General features: G+C 42.4%; 1 protein-coding gene across 1 annotated transcript; it reads right to left on the bottom strand.

The window, feature by feature from the left end:
• VGLL1 (vestigial like family member 1) lies at positions 1 to 16,892 on the bottom strand. Its single transcript, XM_075573226.1, has 4 exons — positions 16,654 to 16,892; positions 11,647 to 11,880; positions 9,033 to 9,455; positions 1 to 5,078 (listed from the first exon to the last, which is right to left on the bottom strand). The coding sequence occupies exons 2-4, from the start codon at positions 11,858 to 11,860 to the stop codon at positions 5,005 to 5,007; spliced, it is 711 nt and encodes a 236-aa protein (XP_075429341.1). The 5' UTR covers positions 11,861 to 11,880; positions 16,654 to 16,892; the 3' UTR covers positions 1 to 5,004.
• Between the last annotated feature and the right edge of the window lie 1,467 nt (positions 16,893 to 18,359).

The following is an 18,359-nucleotide window of genomic DNA, read 5'->3' as shown; positions in this document are numbered from 1 at the left end:
GAATTCAAACAATATTTAATATGACAGAAAAACAAATAGTATTAAGTACAGTACTATGAAGAAACCCTTCATTGAGATAACAAACTTGTATATGTTAATATGTTACAGTTTCAAATTTCAATTTACAGTATTGTATACAGACTACATTTTGGGGGGGGAAAGTAAAAAATTTGAAAGATCTATCCAACATTAAATAATATTTTTTTCCCCCTTTGGACTACGTACATAGTAATCTTCATACGATAACAGTACCATATATTGTTAAACACCAAATATATTCACATTTTTGTTTAAAGCCATACTGCATCATTAGGTCAGACCTGTAATATTATGAGTATAAAAACAATTAAAAATCTATGAGGTTTTATATAAGCTACCGTTAGTTATTGTGAAGCCTGTCTTCATGTAGGTTTCTTGAATAAACAATTAATTTTTTTTTTTTTTTTTAAATGTGGGTATTTATTTACTGTAACCACTGAAAGAAACAGGAGGCTATTTACACTACAAACATAAAATAATGGTATTTACATCATCACACTGAACGGGTCATTTATCGAATTCTCGTGCAAAACTTGAGCAAAAAAGAGGCACAAAAAAACTGCACGGAATTCATACTGGTTTCAGTTTGATAGTTTTTGTTGAAACTTCTGATGCAGATTTTGACTACAGCAAAAGCTGCATCAAATGTATGAAGATAAAGGGTTCCCTGTAATTTTAAGGTCATTTTAAAATTGCACCAAATACAGAAGAATTTACAATGCATCTGATCTCAAACTCGCTGTTGGAGTTCCTCAGAATTTCATATGGTTCCTGGACCAAATAAAGGTTGGAAACCACTGGGGTAGCGACCAGTAAGGTTCTTTTATTTGATAAATGTGCTGCAGATCTTTGCTGCTGGTTTTGACCAAGATTTCCAGCCAAGTGACTCTGAGAAATAACTATAACCGTGGCCTGGTGGCGCAGCAACCCGCGCTGATCGCCATTTTGTTTCTGACATATTTTACCCAATTTTTACCCTTTCCAACGCTGTTTATCTCCATTCATTATAAGTAGATGTATTTAAAATACAAAGTGGATAATAAAATGGAGCTCTCCCCAGAGCCCAGTGCATAGGAGATGGCCATGTATTTTTACCACCTAGTACAGGGATTTGCCACCTCCAGTCCTCAAGGGCCACCAACAGGTCAGGTTTTCAGGAAATCCCTGCTTCAACACAGCTGGCTCAATCTTTGACCGAGTCACCTGTGCTGAAGCAGGGATATCCTAAAAACCTGACCTGTTGGTGGCCCTTGAGGACTGGAGTTGGCCATCCCATCTATAGACTAGTGTGAAGGGATTGGAGCACACACTTAACTAGTATAAGCCGGACCACTGGAGAGGGTGCTGCTATCAGAGAACCTACAAAGGCACTGTACAAAAATAACAAAGGGATAGGCACATCCCAGTGAGTGTTAAGGTATGCGTGTGTGTGTGTGTGTGTGTGTGTGTGTGTGTGTGTGTGTGTGTGTATATATATATATATATATATATACATACACACACACACAGATACACACCAGAAACAGGGCACACACACACACACACACACACACACACACACACACACACACACACACACACACACACACACACACACAATAAAGGTAAAGGGAGGGTGCATACTGTCCAAAAAGATACAGAAAAAGGAAAACAGGACAGGCACTCCTATATGCATAAAGGTGACATTTATTGACTCAACGTTTCGGTTCCCATTCTTGAGAAAGGTTCCAGTGGGGACTGAAACATTCAGTCAATAAATTTCACCTTTTAGCATATAGGAGTGCCTGTCCTGTTTATATATATATATATATATATATATATATATATATATATATATATATTGTACCTTAGCCCATTAGAATTTAACACATTTTGAACTCTATAGATGTCTTTTTTTTTTTTTATATATTTCAACCTCATCTACTGCACAATTTTTTGAATTATACCTCTGAATTGCCTACGGACTTGGGCTCACATTGCAGCGCATGTTTCCTCCAGCACTGAAGGTGTTAAACGTGGCCTTAGGGTGAAGTGTATTTTCACAAGAGTGTCACAATGTAACTTGAAGCGTTGAACTGTCAATGGAAATGCAATGTGCACGATGTACGGGTTTCTCTGAAAGTCACAGGTGAAGGCCGCAGATGCTGCTGGCTTTCAGTTGCCTGGCAACAGGCCCAACTAAGGTTCTAATGACCATCACTGAGCTAATGAGGAGACCATGTAGGCTGATAATTAATCAGACCAGGAAGATGGGACCTACAACCTAATTAGACCAATCCCAAAAGTCACTTTGTTTCAGTAAAAAAAAAACAAAAAAAACTTTACAATGTTAATGAAATGGAGCTTCGTCTATAAGGACGCCATTTTTAGTCTGTCTGTGCGTGTGCATAAGTATATGTATATACACACACACACACACACACACACACACACACACACACACACACACACACACACACACACACACACACACACACACACACACACACACACACACACACGTAAACACTCCTATGATGACTATATTTCTCACAGTGTCCCACATGTAAACATAAACAAGAGTGGCCAACAGCAGTCCTCAAGGGCCACTAACAGGTCTGGTTTTAAGGATATCACTGCTTCAGCACAGGTTGACTGAGCCACCTGTGCTGAAGTCTTAAAACCAAACCTGTTGGTTGCTCTTGAGGTGGTATATTTCTGAAGGGGTTAGCTGCATTCATGTTGAACATCATAGGATGGACTTATGACTACATGAATCCAGGCTGAGGCCTTATTAATACATGAAACCCTTCCTCATACAAGGAGACTGATACCTTTCGAATAACAACATCAGAGTAGTATTAAATAATGTGTGGAGATTTATTCTACAGAGGTTTCCAGTATTGTAACCTGACCCTATGGGGATTACTTTCACTGCTTATCTCTCTCTCTCTTCTTCAGTCCCAATTCCTTATTGGGGCTTTTTATGGGAAATGAATAATGTGCAAACCTGCTGGGGGAAGAAATATAAACCGCTGGTCACCCCCTCCTCCCGGAATAAATGAAAACAAAGATATTTAAAAGTACTTATACTTCAAGGCATCAATCATCTGGTTTTAATCTTAAACGGAGCAATGTGCTGCAGGACTATATGGGGTTAAACAAATCACTGTTGTTATTTTGAGTTGGCCCCTAGGCTGGGGCTGGACATTTGCAAACTGTAGCGTTACAAGCTTTAGCCAGTGTCTTCAAAAGTAGTGTCACTGTGCTCAGTTCATAAACAGTCTATATCGATGAAATATTGCGGCTGAGCTCTTCAGGACCGTATTTACCAATGTTTATGCTGCACACAATATCAGGGCGAGAGAAAATCCACTTTTTCTTGAAAAGGAAGTGGCGAACTTGGTTGGTAAATAGAACCGAAGAGGTCATACTGTTGACTCCCGGGTATTAAGTATCACACTTCAATCTCTGTGTAAAAGTCACTTCTCTGAAACACACACACACACACACACACACACACACACACACACACACACACACACACACACACACACACACACACACACACACACACACACACACACACACACACACCACTGCCACTGCCACTGTTTAAAATGCTCTTTAATCCGCTGCTAGCACCTCCAGCGCTGAACGGATTAAACGCATTTCTGAGCTCTTAGTGTGTCAGCTTCTGTCCCAAATTCCTAAAGCTGCAAGTTCGCTCGTCTCAGCCTTTGCACATCACTCACAGTCACTGATCCGCGCTAAACTGAGCCTCTCCCATTACCAAGAAATGAAAACAATGACTCAATCGCACACAGTGCTGCCTTCAGGAGAGCCCTTAACACTGAGGCCCAGCTAAACACTGAACACCTCCACTCGGAATCAACATGAACTTACAGCAGCGATGTGCTCAACAGAGCGAAAACAACTGATTGATTTAGTTCTTTTTTGGAATACGGGAAGCGTTAGGATCTGCACGTTATTTTTTAAAGTTTGAAAATATACCGCAGGAAATCTAAATGTGTGTTGTGTGTATGGGGGTGTTTGGCAATCGTGTTTACTGCACCCCAAAATAGTGATAGAACATGTCCTCCGACTGTACCTATGTAGGGGGTACACTACCCTCTATGCGTCCGATACATTTGATCAACGACGAAAGAACGGGATGAGTAAGTGAAACCAGCAACGGGTACAATTGTTACAAACGTTGACGTTTTCAAAGAGCAGGCGCGTCAACTCCAGTCCTCAACAGGTCAGGTTCAGCTGAAGCAGGGGTATCCCCAATACTGGCCTGCTGGTGGCCTTTGAGGACTGGAGTTGGCCGCCCCAGTCAGAGGATTTCAAAATATTTACACTGGTCTAATATTTTGAAGTACATTGATCACCAAGTTTTAACCTCCGAGACACAGTGTATCACCGTCACACGAGTTCAGTTTGGTCCTGTGGGGCTGCAGCTTTAATATACAGGGTTCAAGAAAAGAAAGAGCGGTAATATACAACGCAGGGTCTTGACAAATGCGGTCGCCCGGTCGCCCGCATTGTGGCCACTGTCGGCTGCTTACCTGCGGCGGTGTCCCCCGGTCTTCTCCGTCTTGATCTTTAGAATCCTGTTTTTCTCCTGCAGCACTATTCAAAATGGCCATGTGGCGTCATATGGCGCCTCATTGCCATGGTAACGGGACGACGCGTGACGTCATAGCGTCATAGGATGCCGCACTGCCATTTTGCATAGTGCTGCAGGAGAAAAACATGATTTTAAAGGCGACAAAACAGCAGAAGGCCGGGAGATGCTGTCAGGACCCCGCAACCGGACCCCACCGCAGGTGAGGGTCGTGCGGCGGACGGGGGACGAGTGATAGTTTTTGGGGGGGCGAGTCGGTTTTGGCCCAGTTTGTCGGGCCCCGATACAACGTATGTTACAAAAATGTCCAAGAAAACTTCCCGTTGCATTAGTAAAAGGAAAGAGACGCTGGGTACTCAGTAAAAGTATAAATCCTTCCTCCGGTCTTGGGGGTGGAAAAAGTCTTTTCTTCTCTCTTGCGGGTGCAAACCTAGAACAGAAAGGTTAACAACTAGTTTAACCGCATTGAGCACTGGCATTTGGAAGTGAAATATACATTTTGAATACAAGCTCTGAAACGTGTTAGAGGAAAGTATGTAGGGAATATACAGAAGTGAACATACCCACTTGCCAATTTTTAATTAGTATTATCATCATCGTTTATTTGTAATGCGCCAGCATACTCCGCCGCACAGTACAGTAGGGCAGGGGTGCGCAACATTTTTCAGGGGGAGTGCGGCAGTTGCAGAGGCCCCACGCGCTTCCCCAAGGAATTAAAATTAAGTGCCAGGGGGGGAACGCTTAGAGGCATCTGCAACTATCCTTACCTTGTCTTTGGCGGCGTGTCACGTGACCCCACAACGTCATTTTTTAATGCCGGAGACAAGGTAAGGGACGGGGGGAGGGGGGGTATGTACGAGCAGGGAGGGAAGCAGGCAGGGGGGGCGCAGCGGCGAATTATTCCGCACCCCTGCAGTAGGGGGTACACCGTTATGTATATGACAAACAGAATGACATTCAAGAAAGGACAAACAAGCCCAGAAAGTAATGAGTGCCCTGCCCATGAGAGCTCACAATTTTAAATCAGCGCTCCCTGAATTAATTGGTAATTGAGTTTATATTAACCTTTCTGGATACAACTAAGCCATGCTCCTGAACTTTTTTCTTCTTGTTTGAGAACTCTTAAAGACAAAGCAATTAGATCTGCTTTTGTTCTGCTATTTATAGTAATATCTGACAGACCATTTTATTCCTTAGAAACCAGTTTTTTTTTAGCTAAACTTTAAATGTACATAATGTTCTAGGTTTGTATTGAACATTTTGCCCCAACAGAAAATAAGTGTGGGGCTGCATGTTATACATATTTTTGTAATATGTGCTTTTGTTACCTTCTCCTATAAAATCGGACTTTGATACATCACTGCTTTCAAGTTCAATTTGTTCAGCAAAATGGTCCATTGCATATATTATTTATAACACCCTACATTTCTCAGTGACCTAAAATAAATATGTATTTAAAATATTGATTATTATTTATCGTTATTGGGCAGCATTTATTTAATCTCATATGCTTCCTTTTATCGGTCGATAAGTGTAAGAACAAGACTATTGCTGGTTTGGTGGATAAATAAAAGGTTAATCCGTTACAGCTCCGAGGTTAATATCAGCTACGGTCCTATAGTGATGGAGGTTAAGGACGAGAAAATTGCCTCCCTCAAAGTTAAATTGGTCGAAAACCCTCCAAGTTAAGACAAATAGCAAATCAAAGGCATGCGCTGACGGAAAATAACTCAACTGGTTAACTCTATCAGGGAAACCCCTAGAAACGTACTGTAGATGAAAACTGTTTCCACATTCTCCAAGAAAAAAAATACAAGTGACCTTGGCGATTTCCATCCTTTTCATGCCAAATTTCCCATACTGTTGAATGTCACCATTTAATATTCATGTAACAAGTGCAACAACAGCACATCATATTTAAATAAAAACACAAAGACATGGAAAGGTCTACTGACCAAGGTTCTTACAGCAACACTGCACAAGTGAGATCACCAACCTGTCAGTGACATTATTTGTCCAATCGGGGTTGTCAGATTCCCACCCCAATGTTCTGACCCTTTGCCTAAATGAGTGTTTCCCAATAGAGGTTCCCCCGGGCATCAGTAATAGGTTCCATGCAATTTTCAGGTATTTGAAATGACACCACATACAGAAGAAATTACAATGCATCTGATATCAGACGCGCTTATATAGAGGGTTGGGGTTCCGCAGAATTTTACAATTTAATTATAGGATTCCTTAACCAAAAAAAAAACTTGAAAAACACTGGCCTAAATTCATGACTATAACAGTTTCAGACTCAGATTGAGTTGGACAGGTAGTTCCGCAACCAAAGTGTCAAATTCCTTAAAGCTTTTCTCAGTAGTTCCTAAGTACCCTTAAGTAGCACGTTGCCTCTCACTACTTCCTCTATACCCGAGGTGGACAACCCTGTCACCAATCGCCACAAGTAGCGAATTGGCCATGAAAGTGTGGTGAATTTGAGTTTGCAGCTCCCACAGTAAAATAAACCTTTTCCTGACAGCATGGTTTCCGCTGGTGATAGTGCTGAGGTAAGTGACGCAGCAGGTGATAGTGCTGAGGTGAGTGACGCAGCAGCAGGTGATAGTGCTGAGGTGAGTGACGCAGCAGCATGTGATAGTGCTGAGGTGAGTGACACTGCAGCAGGTGATAGTGCTGAGGTGAGTGACGCAGCAGCAGGTGATAGTGCTGAGGTGAGGGAAGAAGCAGCAGGTGATAGTGCTGAGGTGAGTGACGCAGCAGGTGATAGTGCTGAGGTAAGTGACGCAGCAGCAGGTGATAGTGCTGAGGTGAGTGACGCAGCAGCATGTGATAGTGCTAAGGTGAGTGACGCAGCAGCAGGTGATAGTGCTGAGGTGAGGGAAGCAGCAGGTGATAGTGCTGAGGTGAGTGACGCAGCAGCAGGTGATAGTGCTGAGGTGAGTGAAGCAGACGAACAGTGTGTGTTGTTTTAAATGTTCGATTGAGCAACCTAATTTCTCAATTTTTACATGGTGAGGCGATTTTCACTTCTTATTCGCCACACCTGTGGCTACATTGAAAAATAGGTTGACCACCTCTGCTCTAGAACCTATGGTTAACCCCTTCTGTGCTGGGCGTGTCTGCTATGCATTAGAGGCATCTATGTTTCATACAGCACTAAATACATCATTTTCGAGTAAGAAATACTGCTTCTTGCCATTCTAAATAAATAATTCTGAATATTTCCTTAGCAAGTCCAACTACTCCTGATTTCCATGTTTCACACACCCACTTAGTTCTCAATATGCTCAAGTTACATTTTTGAAGACCACTTAAACATTTGAACATAGGTCTCTTGTTCCCATAATAATGTATCTTACTGCCTATCTTTAGTACAGTACAGTATGTAAATTCATTTCAGCGCTGTGTAATATGTCTAATAAGGAATTGCTCCAAAACAGCCCTCTAAAATACTGCAGAGGAAATTAAAAATATACAATCTTATCTGCATCAGCTAATGCGTAAAAGCCACTTAAGGTGAATCACTCACTTAAAGAAGCACACTGAAAAAAAGGAGGGGGGGGTTGAAACAGGGGTTCTCCAGAGGTGAACTGCGTTAATTTCAGCACCGGGACCCTTTGCTTCCCAAGATTCTTTCCTCGGAAGGGGGTGCCAGTAGCAGCCCAGACGGGGATAGTCAGGGCTATTGAAATGGCGGCTTTAAATGTCCTGCGGGTCTATCGGAAACTGTGACATCATCCCCTTGGGGCTTCCTATTGGCCCACATGACATGGGACATTTAAACTGCGCAGAGATACCAGAAGCCCTATCCGAGGTGAGTATCTCGGGAAGCAGAGGGTTCCTGGAGCTGAAATAAATGCGGTTCAGCTCTGGGACACCCCCTGCTTCAAACCAATTATTTTTTTTAAAGTGTCCCCAGGAGTACTGCTTTAAGTTGTAGGTCAAAAGAAATTATTTTTGGAGTTACGGAGGGTAATACCAGCTCATGAAAAGATGGCTAGGAGGTGTCACGTCTCCTTTAAGGTTAGAAAGAGGGGACCATCGTGTGAAAAGAGTGGAAGGGGAAGGTTTCAATAGGTCCGTTAGAGAAGCTGGAATATCGAGGCCTTGTGGATTGTGTGTCTTCAAAACTGCCAGAGGAGGGTGGAAATTTTGAGAAGAGTTGAAGAAAGGAAGGTTGACTCTAAGGACAAGTAGTCTGAACATACATGCTAGTGCTACCTGGGATGACTCTTTGGAACCTATTTATTAAGATGTGCTATGCCTAGAAATACTGTTCAGCACCAGAAGGGAATGGGTCCTAAGGTGACTTCAGTGCTAGGAAGGTATCTTATGGAGTATCCCTGCCTGTATTGTACATCATTATTAACATATATGTTACCTCCTTGAGAACTCATCCTTTGATTTAGGTTTTCTGAACCAGAGGCTCTTGTTGCAGTGGACGTGAGAAAATTTTGCTTCACCATTGACTCCTGGAGAGGTCCTGCACATCTCTCTGGTTGTAGAAGACTAAGAAGGGAACCACATTTCCCATCAGGACCTGTTCCTGGAACCATTTGAAACTCGGGCATGGCATGCTGATGATAAACAGGACCAAGAGCATTGGGAGTTCCCATAGGATGAAAGTGCCACAAATCCGCAGGCTGAGTATGATGATGAGTTTGGTAAACTGTTGGTGGATAGTGGTCTATTGTAGAGACCAACGGTGTCAAGCCAGATGGTGTCATGCTTAGGGGAGGAGTTGTCTGGTGTGGTTTTGTCCAGTGTGGTGTACAGTTCATCTCATCTGCAGTCATGTGACTAGCTGGAAGGTAAAAGTACAAATATTATAGGTTTTACATATGCTTTGAATAATCACGACTCGTATCCCCTGAAACACTGCAGACATTATCACTAGAAAAGAGAGTTTGGTTCATCTACCCAAAGGAAACTCTCGCACTCACAGGATTCCTTGAAATGAAGAGTTCTAAAGGTGACATCTGTGCAGTGGGGTGGGAAACCTGAATTACTAAGAACCAATTCATGAGGTATACATTGGGCACTGCAGTATGAAATGTTGTGATATCTTGTACCCATATTATCAGTGCACCCTGAGCTTAATCTTTTATATACTAAGTTATATAGAATTTGACAGCTGATAAGAATCCCTTGGCCCATCATACCTGCCCATTCTCCCATCTTCTGGAAAAACTCGTACCCTATTCGATCCGTGTCTTTCTTTCGTAGTTACGATAGCCTTATGGCTATCCCCATACATGGTTGGCTTCCCTTACTGGATGAGCCCCTACCTCCTCTGCTGGGAAGCTATTCCATGACTCTACCGCCCTTTCCATGAGGAAGTACTTCCTCACATTTCCCCTGGTTAGCCAGCCACACTCCCGATTCAGAGAACGACCTCTTATTCTAGCATGCCTCTTCCTTTGGAATGTACTTCCCTCCTGTACTTTGTTGAATCTCTTTATATAATTGAAAGTTTCCATCATATTCCGCCTTCTCCTTTCTATCCTCTAAGCTAGCGGTGTGCAAACTCGGGGGGGGGGGGCACGAGATTGTCTGCGGGGGGCGCGGGGTTTACAGACCCCGTGCGCGTACCGAAGGCACTTAAATTAAGTGCCGGGGAAGCAGCGAAGGCCTATGTAAACTGCACTTACCTTGGCTCAGGCAGCTTCTGGAGACGCGAGATTATGTGACGTCGCGTTGCCATGGCAACGTGATGTCATGACGCCCAGACGCCAGAGCCGAGGTAAGAGGGGGGGAGGGCGCAGAGAGGCGAACAGCCGGCAGGGGGGGGGGGGGGGCGCGCAGGGAAAAAAGATTGCACTCCCCTGCTCTAAGCTGTACATATTAAGGTGCTGTCGTTTCTCCTGATAAGTCTTATGCCGTAGATCAGGAGTGGCCAACTTCAGTCTTCAATGCAGTCTCAGATGCATTGTAAGGAACCCCAACCCTCTCACATTGCGCGTCTGTGATCAGATGCATTGTAAGGAACCCCAACCCTCTCTAATAGCGTGTCTGAGATCAGATGCATTGTAAGGAACCCCAACCCTCTCTAATAGCGCGTCTGAGATCAGATGCATTGTAAGGAACCCCAACCCTCTCTAATAGCGCGTCTGAGATCAGATGCATTGTAAGGAACCCCAACCCTCTCTAATAGCGCGTCTGAGATCAGATGCATTGTAAGGAACCCCAACCCTCTCTAATAGCGTGTCTGAGATCAGATGCATTGTAAGGAACCCCAACCCTCTCACATTGCGCGTCTGTGATCAGATGCATTGTAAGGAACCCCAACCCTCTCTAATAGCGCGTCTGAGATCAGATGCATTGTAAGGAACCCCAACCCTCTCTAATAGCGCGTCTGAGATCAGATGCATTGTAAGGAACCCCAACCCTCTCTAATAGCGTGTCTGAGATCAGATGCATTGTAAGGAACCCCAACCCTCTCACATTGCGCGTCTGTGATCAGATGCATTGTAAGGAACCCCAACCCTCTCTAATAGCGCGTCTGAGATCAGATGCATTGTAAGGAACCCCAACCCTCTCTAATAGCGCGTCTGAGATCAGATGCATTGTAAGGAACCCCAACCCTCTCTAATAGCGCGTCTGAGATCAGATGCATTGTAAGGAACCCCAACCCTCTCTAATAGCATGTCTGAGATCAGATGCATTGTAAATTCTTCTGTGTTTGTTACAATTTTCAAATTACCTGAAAATTGCAGGGAACCCTTTTGCAATGCCCGGAGAACCCAAAGGCTTCCTATGAACCCCTGTTGAAAAACACTGATCTAATCCATTGTGTGAGCAAATCAGAAGGGAGCCTTCTGACTGGTCACCGTCATGATTTTAGACATGTAAAAGTAAAACAACAGCTAAACTAATTATGTTGTTCTAGAACCTTGTGAATCATTGATTATTCCGTGAATTTGCAGATGGTTTGTTGTATGTTACGTGAGTAGCAATGCTGTATATCCATGAAGGATGCACCTACTCCTGCTTACCGTTCTTGAGTACAACGTCACCACTCCTATTTTTTGTACTTAAGTCCTGTGGGTCTTTTGTATTCCTTAGAGCTCGGGAAAAATGTTCATCTACCACACTGTTAATGTCCCCCTGGAAATAAGTGAAGACCACACATCGTGAACCCCATTCAGTCTTCACCGGCTGGTCCTTATTCCTGTTGCGTTCCAAAGGACTCTTTCTTAAATCGTCCATGTTCTAAAACAGGTCAGTATCTGTCAGGGAAATATAATTACATGTTAGCACTTCTGTTTTGTATATAATTATCACCCTCCGTTACTGTATTTTCACAGAATTGCCAGTTACACGGCTAATTATTCCTGCTCTCAACTTTATCTTTGTATCAATACAAATATATATACACTATATATATATGTGTGTGTCTCCTATGATCGATGCCAAGATACTTTGCATTCATTTTGGTTGTGATGTGGGAAGACTATGCATTGATAACAATAGACTAGTATGGAAACAAATAGTTATAGGTTGTCTAATTTCTGTGTTTCTTGGCATTACTGTACTTGATTAAACCACTTGTGTCAAACGTATCAAAACATGACAAACATTTGTTGTAATAACGCAGACGCAAGAGGATGTAAGTTGAATAATATCCAGCGATATGGAGCTAATAAACACTGGAAACGACCTGCTTCCCTCAGAGACACCTGACTGAACAACCATTCAACGTTTTATCCTAGTAAAATGATACAAGAGCAATGAGCCAATGTCTCACAATAATGAGTGGCAGAAACTTGAATTGGACCCACACATATAGTTACTCAGTCACCTTAACCATGTGTGCATAACTGCAGTCCTCAAGAACCCAACAGGTCAGGTTTTAAGGATATCCCTGCTTCAGCATAGGTGGCTCAGTCAAAGACTAAGCCTCCTGTGCTGAAGCTGGGACTGATTGAGCTACCTGTGCTGAAGCTGGGATATCTTTACAACCTGATCTGTTGGGGGGGGGGGGGGTGTTGAGGACTGGAGTTGAACACTACTGGCCTTAACAACTACTTCACACCTTCTGCCGGGACATATATCTGTATGTATATCATTTGCCTTCCAACTAGCCCTCGTATATGTGTCGAGCAATATCTGGCGGGCTATTTTCCTGTGTTGCACGTGCTGCAGCAAAAACTGCTTTGCCTGTGCACGCTTAGGTATTTCAGTGCAAGAACGGAGCAGATTAAAAAAAAACAGACTACAATTTACACATGTTGCTATTATTTTGCCTGTTGCGTGACTTTTAGGAGTGAGAATGGAATGAAACAGGTGAGACCGAGAGACTATAGACATAGGGTGGAAGGGCCACCAGATGAGGCCTGGAGGAACGGAAAGGGACAATTAGCCGCAGGCGGTGAGAGGCAGTTGGCCACTGCCATTTCACCCCTGAGGTAGAGGTTACGGTTTACGCTTTCTAGGGTTAGGATTGGGAGTTAGGATTTTTAGGGTAAGGGGTAAATGTAAGGGTTCTAGGATAAGGGGTAAAGGTTAGGGTTTTAAGGTAATGGGTTACGTCTAGGATTTATAGGGTAAGGGGCTAGTGGCTAGATTACCTGTGGGGGCGAACTGTCCTGGCAGTGAATCGGCCGTGGCTAATTGTCCTAGAGTCGACGCTGGAGGACTGAATGCATTCTTTGTCCAACAGATTGCACACCTCTGTCGGGCCCAGTGCTGGCTTGTAGGATGTCGTACTTATGAGGTTTATATATTGTATCCAGCACCACAATGGCCACAAACGTTACTCTTATTTTCGTAACAGAAACCAATGAGTTTCTGACATCTTCCTAATGACAGAGGGTTGTGCATGAAACTCAGATTATAGTATGGACGTGATCATTGCACAGGATACATTATAGTATGGACGTGATCATTGCACAGGATACATTATAGTATGGACGGGATTATTGCACGGGATACATTATAGTATGGATGGGATTATTGCACAGGATACATTATAGTATGGACGTGATACATTATACAGTAGTATAGATGGGATTATTGCACAGGATACATTATAGTATGGATGGGATTATTGCACAGGATGCATTATAGTATGGATGGGATTATTGCACAGGATACATTATAGTATGGATGGGATTATTGCACAGGATGCATTATAGTATGGATGGGATTATTGCACAGGGTGCATTTTAGTATGGATGGGATTATTGCACAGGATGCATTATAGTATGGATGGGATTATTGCACAGGATACATTATTGTATGGATGGGATTATTGCACAGGATGCATTTTAGTATGGATGGGATTATTGCACAGGATGCATTATAGTATGGATGGGATTATTGCACAGGATACATTATTGTATGGATGGGATTATTGCACAGGATGCATTTTAGTATGGATGGGATTATTGCACAGGATGCATTATAGTATGGATGGGATTATTGCACAGGATGCATTATAGTATGGATGGGATTATTGCACAGGATACATTATAGTATGGATGGGATTATTGCACAGGATACATTATAGTATGGATGGGATTATTGCACAGGATGCATTATAGTATGGATGGGATTATTGCACAGGATACATTATAGTATGGACGTGATTATTGCACAGGATACATTATAGTATGGATGGGATTATTGCACAGGATACATTATAGTATGGATGGGATTATTGCACAGGATACATTATAGTATGGATGGGATTATTGCACAGGATACATTATAGTATGGATGGGATTATTGCACAGGATACATTATAGTATGGATGGGATTATTGCACAGGATACATTATAGTATGGATGGGATTATTGCACAGGATACATTATAGTATAATATATATATATATATATGGGATAATTTATCTTTAATTTGTTCTTATTTTGTAACAAAGCAATTAAATGTAAGCCCTTGTATAATATATATATATATATATATATATATATATATATATATATATATATATATATATATATATATATATAGGGAAATGGGGGGTGGGGGGGGGAGCTACTGATATCTATATTGTAAGGAAAAAAACAATATTATCCAGTCATCAGAAAAGATCTTTGGAGCCAGGTTATTCCCATTTAGCATTTTTAACCTGCATTAACCCCATAGCTACCGGAGGGGACAGCAACGCATTCACTGGGATGTTCCTTTGGCATCAAAGGGGTTAAATGGTGTGTGTGAAATTCCAAAACACAACATAACACTACATGCAACATACATGTAGGTGTGTACTTTTCCATGGAATTTAGCTGAACTGAAGCTGCACTTTTCACGCGTTTCCTGATAAACCCTCAGATAATGTATTTTAAAGTAGGTCGATAGCCCTTCCACCCAAGCTCTTTCCTTCAAATACATGTTCCGTTTTGACGGACAATGATAAAGAGATAAGACGGATCGCCCCATCAGCGAGGGTGGAGTCTGCAATTGGGTGGCGAAATGTTCCTTCCAGAGCCCAGCGGCGGCACAGAGGGAGGGAAGACGAATCAATGTTACAATTTAGCAACGAGAGTCCGAAACCCTAATAATGGACGAGGCTTTAACAAAGTGTCTTCTTATCGGTGAATCTTTGGCGTTGATACGTCGGCCCCTCTCTCATTATAATTCCATCTCCTTTTCTCTCGGTACAAGTCTTCACCTTCAGTTTCCACAGAAACATGCACCGATACTGTATATAGATGTTATCTATCATATATTTCCATAAAATGTGTTGCATTTAATGTGAGTGGCAGCTATTTTTTTTTTAACCAAGTATATAAACACATAAAGAATAGTGCATGCATAAAGTGAGAGCGCAACTGTATACAGTAATACTATATAAAATCCCCAATACCATAGTAAAATAGTACAAATCTAAAAATATTTCAAACAGATAAATACCAATATTAAAATATAAGTGATCAAATAAGAAATATGTTCTAGCTTTCCCTATTAATGCAGCCGTCAGGGTTCACACCTTCACGCAAACACATGTCCAGTACGTATATGTACAGTAGAAGATATTGACACAAACACACTGTGTGTGTGTGTGTGTGTGTGTGTGTGTGTGTGTATGTATATATATATATATATATATATATATATATATAAAATCATGCACATGGTGGAAACACTGTGTGTATTTTTTGTTTTCTATGTAACTGGTTTGTGTGATTATGACTTACAACCTGTTATTTGAGAAGGGGCCAACTTAACATGCTCATCATGTCCACTATCTGACTTATATACAAATATACCTAAACAGTTACACACATACACGTGTGAGTATATATACAGTATGTGTGGGAATATAGAGACTAAAATAAAAGGGGTATGCAGCACTCAACAATGAAAAAATATACAGTTTTACCGGTGCTGCTGGTATATTCCAGGGCAATACTAAGGAAAAGAAGGATCCAACGCTCTACGGGTTTTCTAAATAAAGCTAATTTATTGTGCCACACAACGTTTCGACCAATAGGTCTTTCTCAAGTGCACTTGAGAAAGACCTATTGGTCGAAACGTTGTGTGGCACAATAAATTAGCTTTATTTAGAAAAACCGTAGAGCGCTGGGTCCTGTTTTTCCTTGGAATATAGAGACTAGCAGTCACACATGCAGTAGGCACAGGATGCATATCTTGCCCAGCTGCTGTGTGTAATATGAAGTTTCTTTCAAACCCATAACCAGCGCAGAAAGGCAAAATGAGCCATAATGAGTCTGTTACAAGGTAACCTCACCGCATTTTGTTTTTGTGCAGCGAAAAGCTTCTTAGTGTGGCAGCTGTTCAGCAATCCTTAAATGACTTTAATTACCCACTTTATTCATTACAAAAATAGCACTATTGGGATGTACCACTGAGTTCAGATAAGTTCAACTACAGCTGATTTAAAGTACCTTACAGCACCCACATACAGACCCAGATGAACCCCCCAAAGAAAATAGAATATAATACAACTTTGCACAAAAATGTCCCCATCGTATACTTATTCCTATCAAGTCTATAGCAATCAGCACAGCCATATTTACCTTATCAGATATACAGAGATATGGTTTGCTCCCATGTGAAACCACAGGGCATGATCTTCTTGTGTTATCCCAGCTCCAGTATAGGTGTGTAGGATGGGAGAGCTGTTGTGATAAAAAAAAGCCCCTGAAGTAGAAAAGGTGATCACTTTTTTTTTCTCTGCCTGTCTCCACTTAGAGCAGCAAACAGAAGTGTTTGACCTGTCTGCTTCTCTCTGATCTTCCACCCTGAGATCTGGGTGTTAAAGGCGTTTCCATCCCAGTGACAAGGAATGCATAAAATGCACCCAAACTAGAAAACCAGGAACAAGGAACATGGGTTCCAATGGGTTTCTGCTGCTCTGAACAATGAGAGCAACATTTTCAAGAATGCTTTCATTGCAAACACAACAAACACAACATCAGTTAAGTAACTTTATGGTACGAGTCTAACGTCCAGCCTTAAAAAAAAAAGGCCAAACATATAATGACTCTTAAAGGATGTGTGACCTGTGTTATGAATACATAAGATTGTAAGCTCTTCGGAGCAGGGATTCCTTTTTGCTAAATGTTACTTTTATGTCTGAAGCGCTTCTTCCCATGATTTGTTATTTGTATTATTTGTTATTTATATGGTTATCACGTGTATTATGGCTGTGAAGCTCTGTGTACATTAATGGCGCTATATAAATAAAGACACATACATAGGAAAGCACAAAGCAGTATGAGTGATCTCACCCTATGCCCATCTGTATAGACATGTGGGGGGTGACTTGAAACAGCAGTTACTGTTCATGAGGCCACTATATTTACCCCATATAACCACGTCTACAAAATGAGTTGAAGTGGCTTAAAGAAAGTCCTGGTGGTGCTGCTAATCATTGTAGAAATAAATTCCACCTGTATGAAACTGGGCAAATTCCTACAAACTGTAATTTACCTGAAATATGTATGTTGTGGACACAGAAAGAGAGATACGCAAATGAAAAATAAATTGCATTGTTTTCTGTATTAAAAGAAATAAATGTGGACCTTTATTTTATAAATAAAAAAGTAGTTGTACTCTCGGGGGGGGGGGGGGTCAACAAAAAAGAAGTGATATTTGGCACCCCCCTACCCCTAGTACCATGACATTTCATCTACTTGTTTACTACTAGAGATGCAGCAGGCGTTATTGAAACTGCTGACGAGTTCCATAGCGCCTTAGCTCCGCCACTTCTTCATGCGCGACGATTCCATTTTGAATGGTGGCTGCCAAAGCAGGGGGTCTCCAGAGCGGGACCGCGTGGATTTCAGCTCCGGTAAACAATATGGTGGTTTCAATCTCCGGCGGCACGGCAACCAATAGGAAGGAGCGATGTCATGCGCCATGGCTTCCTATTGGCCAGCATGCCGTGGGAGATTTAAGACACAGGAAGTAACAGTGGCTTTTAGGCTGCGTCCAGGGTGAATGGAGCCGGGCGGAGGCGCGCTGAGGCTGAGGGAAAGCAGGTGCTTTCCCTGGCCTTAGACCATGCGCCGTCCGGGGGCGTGTCTGTGGGGGGCTGTGACGTCACGGAGCTGGTTTGCCCTCATTGGGCGAACCGCTCACGTGACCGGCCCTGTGCTCCCTTGAGCGCTTGAATTTAAAATGTTGCTAAGACTTACGCTTCCGCACGCTTGCGGAAGTGTGCGCGAGCCCCTGCTAAAGCCGCTCTCATTGCGGCTGCAGGGGCACACTGCCGAGCAGC

Source organism: Ascaphus truei, chromosome 16 (assembly GCF_040206685.1).
Source record: "Ascaphus truei isolate aAscTru1 chromosome 16, aAscTru1.hap1, whole genome shotgun sequence".
Lineage (NCBI taxonomy): Eukaryota > Metazoa > Chordata > Amphibia > Anura > Ascaphidae > Ascaphus > Ascaphus truei.
The sequence above is the reverse complement of the archived record's forward strand: the minus strand, read 5'-3'. Positions and strand labels throughout refer to the sequence as shown.